This window comes from Eptesicus fuscus, chromosome 7 (assembly GCF_027574615.1).
Source record: "Eptesicus fuscus isolate TK198812 chromosome 7, DD_ASM_mEF_20220401, whole genome shotgun sequence".
Taxonomy (NCBI): Eukaryota; Metazoa; Chordata; class Mammalia; order Chiroptera; family Vespertilionidae; genus Eptesicus; species Eptesicus fuscus.
In genome coordinates, this window is record NC_072479.1 from 81,964,135 (window position 1) to 81,971,567 (window position 7,433).

At 40.9% G+C, this 7,433-nt stretch overlaps 1 protein-coding gene across 1 annotated transcript; it reads left to right on the plus strand.

The window, feature by feature from the left end:
- The first annotated feature begins 2,128 nt into the window (after nucleotides 1-2,128).
- MGP (matrix Gla protein) lies at nucleotides 2,129-5,753 on the plus strand. Its single transcript, XM_008140443.3, has 4 exons — nucleotides 2,129-2,285; nucleotides 3,753-3,785; nucleotides 4,633-4,708; nucleotides 5,378-5,753. The coding sequence occupies exons 1-4, from the start codon at nucleotides 2,225-2,227 to the stop codon at nucleotides 5,517-5,519; spliced, it is 312 nt and encodes a 103-aa protein (XP_008138665.1). The 5' UTR covers nucleotides 2,129-2,224; the 3' UTR covers nucleotides 5,520-5,753.
- Nucleotides 5,754-7,433: the final 1,680 nt, after the last annotated feature.

Genomic DNA, 7,433 nt, shown 5'->3' on the forward strand with positions numbered 1-7,433 from the left:
TAAAAAAGGCAAAGTTTACATTGGAAAGAGAAGTGTAAGACTTTCAAGTTTGGATTCACGGAGTATAAGTAAACTGAGAGTAAAAAGACTGAGAGAGCCCAGTTATCATTTGAACTTGGGAGTGGAGGAGACATCCGCAATCTGGCTAGAAGAGACATGACTAAGCACGTGTTTGTACCTGGAAAAAAGGGAATTCTCTTTAATTCTGAAGGTGGGGTTGGGGAGGTGAGTAGCCTACTCATTTTAGGGGTGCAACATTGGAACTAAACTTGTTTCATATTATGTTAATTGGGAATTACTAACTGAATGCATATAAAATGCTATATGAGCGAGCCTTGGCTAGCTTGTTTCCCCCAAACCATGCAAAGTAGTAAGCTGACTTTTGCACTCTATTTATTGACGATATAGTGATTTGATAATTTATCTTTAAAAAGGGCACAGAAGCAAGTGTGTGATTTAAAGCCTTGTGAATAGAAGTCATGACAGTTGAATTTATCAGTAATGAACTTACTTTGTCTTCCTTTTGAAGTCTTCTTTAAGACTTTATCACAAAGAATACATCTCAACATGAAACTTTTTGGAAGGAATACCTGAATTTTATTGGTCCTTCCAACTTCACTAATCCTTCAGTTTAAAATGAATTATTTCCTTTAACAGGGAATCCTTTAGTGTCTATAAAAGTCTTCAGAGGGTGGAGGCTGGCAGGAAAAGTCCATCCCAATAGGACAAGAATGAGGTTCCACCTAGTTGTTCATCACTGCTCCTTGAAATAAATCTTCACTGAAAAGTATACCCACCCACCCCAGCCCAGCCCTTTTGCTGTTCCAGTCCGAGTCAGAGGTCCTGCACCTTTAGCTCTTCTACAATCTGCTACTCTGTGACTCAAGCCTATGTGTGGGCTAAGAAGACTCTTGGGTACCCAGGCAATGGAAACATATCTGATAGAAAAGTTTTACTAACTTTTCAAGAAGAAAGAAAAAAGAAAGAAAGAAAGAAAGAAAGAAAGAAAGAAAGAAAGAAAGAAAGAAAGAAAGAAAGAAAGAAAGAAAGAAAGAGCTCAGTCCAGAGGATTGCTTAAAACCAAATTGCAATCCTCTTCCTGTAAGAAGAAAAAAAAATAGCACTTCTGTTATTAAAGATACAGCAGAAATGTGTGTTTGTGAAAATCTGTGTTTGAGGATGCATGACAGCTGTGGAGCAAAGTGAATAGGACGTAGCTATTACTTACCTCCTTAGGGACGTGTCTTGTTTGTCAGTAGATTCCCCCTTAACCCCTAGCACAGTACTTTGCATCTCATCCGTCACTCACTAAAAGCATACTGAACTTGTTAATTGTCAGGACAATGCCTTCAGAAAGTGAGAGGTGGTTACCCTCTTACCCTGGCTGCACTCTAGATCAGCGATATCCAGCCTGAGAGGGCACTCGGGCACAGGTTTAGACTCAAGTCACAAAACTGGATGAGCAAGTTATAGCGGAGTCAACTGAGGAAATAGAACTCACGCACAGGGTCACTGCACATCTCTATCCTACTGAGCACTTGAAAAAATGCAAAAGGTGCGTATCATCAGGCAAACGATCGTTTGGTCCAGACTGATAGTTCAGCCTTACTGGAAACATAACTCACCGGTGTTTCTATCTCTCTCTGCCTCTCCCTGCCTCTCTCTGTAAAAATCAATAAAAAATCATAACTCTAAATTAAATCGGCATAAAAATGAAGACCTTTCTTCCCAGAACCACTCAGCCACCCATTAGGGGAACGAGCAGAACACTATGGCTCTGTTTGGGGACCAAACCTGAAAGGCCCACAGTCAGGGCCAGGAGGGTAGATCAGAGAAGAAATTAGGAAGGCAAACACGTGTTTGTGGCAACTCCCTTCTCTGTGGACCGTTGCCCAGATCTGGCCCCAAACCTAGGGCGGCCACAGCTTCTGTACCAGCGCAGCCTCCTGCCCTAGCACAGTCACATCCAGGAATGAGGGAAAACTGCCCACCCAGAGAAGATAATATCTGGAAGGAATGAATATTTGGGAAAAGTCCCAGTGCTACTTTAGTGCCAGCCAGTCCCCACCTTCTCCGGCCCCCTCCCACTGGTTCCTCCCCTTTCAGCTGCTCGAGTTCTTATAAAAACCCCACACAGCCTGTCCCGAACAGCCTGCAGGAGCCTCTTCCACACCGTGCAGCACAAGACACTGAGTGAGGCCAACCACAGGACCACGGAGAGACCATGAAGAGCCTGCTGCTTCTCTCCGTTCTGGCGGCCTTGGCCGTGGCAGCTTTGTGTTATGGTGAGAAATCCTTCTCCTGCCATTTCTCTGGTTTTCTTGTCTGTGTCTGACTTCAGGTTACTTCGACTTTTCCTCTCCCTCCTCCTCTTCTCGCCCCTTTCTCTGTTATAATCTTCAAGTACCATTAACTTAACATTTCCCAAGTTCCAAGCCCCACGTCTCTTCCATCCAGTCTTTTTTTATATCCTAAATACCCAGACTCTATGCTATGTATCAGGCCATTCCTTTCGATGGTCAGTCACTGTACACGTGGAAACTTTGCTATTTCAGAAAGAAGATATAAATTCCCAGCCCTGGAGTCTCATCTTTAAGGATGTTTATTTAGACTTTGGTAACAATTGGTTAAGGATACTGGTCAAACCACTTACCTTTAAAAACATCAGTTTTCACGTGATGTATTAGATAATAGCCCTCTCTAGGGACAGAGCAATCTCATGAATTTACTACATGTGTTTGCTGAATTCACTAAAAAACGAAGTTTTACATTTAAAAGATCTCAGAGAAAAAATAGATCTCATCATTTCAATTGTCAAAAGATAAATTTTGCCTGGTTTCTGTATGTTGTTAAATCGATCTGTCTGTTCAAAGCTTATGAAAGGAAATCTGAAGCAAAACTATTTAGATTATTCAGTCTTATGCTTCAATAATCTGCATATTTGAGCTGTTCTTCAACCTAAAGTATATTAATAACCCTGTGTGGCATGCGTTTGTTTGTTTTTGCTTCTGACTCTTGAAATGATTCATAAGGTCTCTGTTGTCAGAGGATTTGATTTCTCTGCCTCTTTTTTGAGATTTTCAAGCAGATGCACTTGCTTACACATCTAAGACTCTTCCTGCCAAGTTTCCCTGCTGGGAAGGTAGAAAGAGGGAGAGTGTTAGAAAGAAGAGAGCATCTGCTTTGACATCATCTCAGTTCTTTCTCTGAACTGGCATTGTGCCCAGTGGGAGCTGGGAGCTGGAGCCAGTGGTTTCTGTGGCTGCCAATTGAACACAGGTTCTTAAGAGGCCTTTGGAACCTCCCAGAAGCCTGTCTTGGTAAAGCCCCACAGAGCATCTGCCCAGCCTGTCTGGAGAAACCTAGCTGTCTTCTAGGCCCGTCTGTCCCTTCCTCAATCTTTCTCTCACGTCCCAGATTAATCAGAGAAGACAGCTCTCTGGAGCTTGTGAAAAGCACTTACATTGTCTTAATTCACTGGGGTGAAAACCTCAGAGCCCCGGGGGAAATTTTAGCCAAGACTGTATTCACCAGCTTCTTCAACATCAGAGAAACTAAAGTGTAGACACAGCGAGGACACAGCTAGAGAAACAACGCACAAGTCAGAAATGCCTGAAATGTGTAGTAACCATATTGTTAACTATATTCTTCACATCTTTGGGACTCTTCCTTCTTCTTCCTTCACTATATTTAGACTATTTCAATGTGTGGTAAATAATAATAAAATGAATCTTCTTTTTTTTAAATTCCAGAATCTCATGAAAGCATGGAATCCTACGAAATCAGTAAGTGAATGTTTGACTTCCTTATTTAAACTTCATGTATTCTGGAATCTCTCCCTGTTCCTAGTCACACAAAATGGTAATACATACCACAGGGAGGAAAAAGAGGGCCTCTTTTGGAAAACTGAAGTAACATTTTAAATCCAATCACTATAAAAATCGCCAGATGAGCAATTTTTTAAAGCTTGAAGCAGTGTACTATTGCCTTTAAACTGCATTCAACCAACTTAGGAGCCATAAAACCTCATTTGGAAATTTTATGTTGGCACCAGGTCAACCACAGAGACGGAAAACAAGGAGTAATGACAAATGGCAAAGTACAGAATTGGAGGCCAAGTCAGCTGAGAGACCACAGATGTCAACATTGCTTAAATGCCACTGAATTTCTAGACTTATAAAGACTGAGTATAAGAGGAAATAACATATCACTCTCATTTTCAATTTGTCCACTACTTCTATCATGTTTAAACTTTCATTTACTCGTAATCTAAAGACATGCTTTACAAGTCATCAGGACAGAGACAATTTCTCCTCAAAAGAATTTTAAAAACACACTTACATAGGAATACCAACATTGAAGAAAAACAAGTTCTTGCCCAAGATCAAAACAAACAAGCAAAATTTCATTGGCCAATGTGACAAGTCTCAAGACACATGTATGGGTGATTACTTTCTTTGGTCAGGCAGTTTATAAAATATATTTATCTTCCCCTTTGGTTGTTGCATATCTTTATTTACATGAAATGCGTGAGTTATTGAGCTCCCAAACATATTTGTGTTAGCGATTACTCGTGGAAATATTTTCACCTACTGTTTCCCTAAAACTGCAATTACTTATTTCTCTTTTGAGGTCCCTTCATTAACAGGAGATACGCTAATACCTTCATATCCTCGCAGCAGAGATGGAGAGCTAAAGCTCAAGAGAGGTGGGTAACAAAACTTGATGGGGAAGTCATTTTTTCACAGTGTAGAAGCCCAGATCAGAATGGAGTGAGAAACAGGTTTCTTTACAAAATAGGTATTGTTTCTAATTGTATCCCCAAATCAAAGAATTTTAAAACAATATGCAGAAAACAACCGAATTTCTAGAAGACTATTTTGTGATCGACTCAAAAGAAGAAGAGAGGATGAAAAAGAGAACAGAAAGAAAAATTCTGTTTTTACTTTAAAAAATATTCCCCCTAAAAGAAAAATGCCCCCTGTTCCACCTCTCCTTTCTGTTCTTCAAATAACTTTTTTTAAATATATTTTTTATTAATTCAGAGAGGAAGGGAAAGGTGGAGAAAGACAGGAACATCAATGATGAGAGAGAATCATTGATCAGCTGCCTCCTGCACGCCCCTTACTGGGGATCAAGCCTGCAACCCAGGCATGTGCCTTGACCAGGAATGGTAACCTCCTGGTTCATGGTCCAAACGTGCAACCACTGAGCCACACCGGCCGCATCAAAGGTCTCTTGATATGGGGTTGTGATAAATGGGATCTCTCTCCAATATTTTCTGATAATCTTTTCTCCTTTTTCTTATTTCTCCCTCCTCTTTATACTTCTCAATCTGGGCTTCTTTCCCACCTCTCCCCCTTCCCCCACTTCCTAGGGTCCGAGAACGCACCAAGCCTGCCTACGAGATCAACCGGGAAGCCTGTGACGACCACAAACTTTGCGAGCGCTACGCCATGATTTATGGATACAACGCAGCCTACAATCGCTATGCCCGGCAGCTCAGAGGGCGCAAATGAGAGCAGAAAAAGCAGTGTTCTCTCCAGTGCCTGGCGCCTGGTTTTGTACTCCTTTGCAGTAGCAGCACCGAACCATATACACGTATACGAATTGCTTGTTTCTTAAACGTTCCCCTCTGGCTGCGCCCTTCCTCCCTGCCCCCGGATTGATACATAAGGAAAGCACAGTGTAGTGAAGGTGGGAGAGGCGTTGCGATGTGTGATTATGAATAAAATTCTGGTTGGATACTTTCATTTCGTGAGTCTGAGTTCTTCTGAGAAAATGCTGAGATGTATAAGTCATGGCCCATCTAGCCCAGCATAGGCGATTCTGTTCCTCACGTCCTAGCGTTGACTAGCTCAACTGCATAGAAAGAATGAACTTTAGAAGACATTCACTCAGCCATCATGTGTCTAGACTCTCTCTACCAGGGGGGGTAAGTGAATGATTGCTTCCTATTAGGTATTTTCAAGGATTTTCAAACATCATAGGAGATTAATCATATCATTTTCCTGCTTTCTGACTTTAAATGGCCCCTAAATTCCTTGTGTGTGTGATTTCTGACTCTGTTTCTTGACTCATCACCTGCACTTGAATGTTATCATTTCCTAAGATGCCACAGTTTTGACTCTTGCTTGAGCCAAGAAAATAGGTTTACTTTCATAATCACCGGAGATTTTTAAAAATATTTTTTTATTTTTAAATTATAGTTTATGTATATTATATTAGTTTCAGGTGTGCAACCCCGTGATTAGACTTTTATGTAACTTACAAACTGATCACCCAGAAATCTCGCACCCATCTGACACCACATGTCGTTATTATGGTATCATTGACTTATATTCCCTAGGCTGTGCTTTACATAACCCTGACTTTTCTGTAACTACCAATTTGTACTTCTTAATCCCTTCACCTTTTTCTCCTTCAAAATGTTCTCTGTATCTATGAGTCTGTTTCATATTCACTAGAGATTTTTTTTTTTTTTTTTAATGAAGCCATCATGCAATTTGGAGCCAGAAGATGCTGCAGCTCCTTTAAGCCTGATTTGCTGAGGAGGAAATGAGGTTCCAGAGTTGCTGCTTGGTAGGTAGGGACAGAGACCAAGACTCAAGCCCAATTGCGACCTTGTTCTTTTCTACCTGAGAACTTACTCATGCCCCGCTCTTAAATCCGTCTTTTCTGGTAGACCCACTGCCTCAGTCTCGTTAGTGGTGTGTCTTTTCACTCCTTCGAAATTCTGCCCAAATCTCAAGCACTTTGTGAAATCAGTGATGATGAAATCCACCAGCTCCCATCCCACCACTCAAACGAGGATGCAGCCCTTTGAGAATTAATGTAAAAAATGATATTATTCAACTCATGGTTTGATTAAAGTTTCTGTTTTATGTATGTGTGTTTGCATTATGGTCATTTCTTTGAAGGTAAACACTGTAATTGCAATTTTTTTCTCTCTATAGCCTTGGAACTATTTTCTGTTCATAAGATTATTCAATGAAAGCTGAATAAACAACAGATTAGTCACGCCTAGAAGTGATCACCCAGTTCTGAACTGTTAGATTCATATAATAGGGTGTTTGTATAATTTAAACCATTGTCATATTAATGCAATGATGTGTTTTATAATTTTCTAAGCTCTTTTGCATATTCATTCTATCTTACAACAACTTAGAAGATGGGTAATATGTAATAGATGCCACTCAGGCTGAGGAATTGTGCACCTGGCCACCAGAAATATAAGCAGTTGGTGGTTCTCAGCTAAAAACTTGAGTGCCACAGATCTCTAGAGCTCTCTCTGTGCGTATCTTTCTCCTCACTGGTACCCTTCTCTGTGATGGTTAGCCACCTCTTTGCACTCCCAGCTCCATCTCCTCAATTTAGGGAGGCCATAAGGGGGTTCCATTTTCTGTCATATGATCTGAACACTACAGGAAGTA

Bases quoted from the DNA above. Each gene is read 5' to 3' on its own strand.
- MGP (XM_008140443.3), top strand. From the start codon at position 2,225: ATGAAGAGCCTGCTGCTTCTCTCCGTTCTGGCGGCCTTGGCCGTGGCA. The intron at 2,286-3,752 runs GTGAGAAATCCT...TTTAAATTCCAG, and splicing joins CGTGGCAGCTTTGTGTTATG to AATCTCATGAAAGCATGGAA. The intron at 4,709-5,377 runs GTGGGTAACAAA...CCCACTTCCTAG, and splicing joins AGAGCTAAAGCTCAAGAGAG to GGTCCGAGAACGCACCAAGC.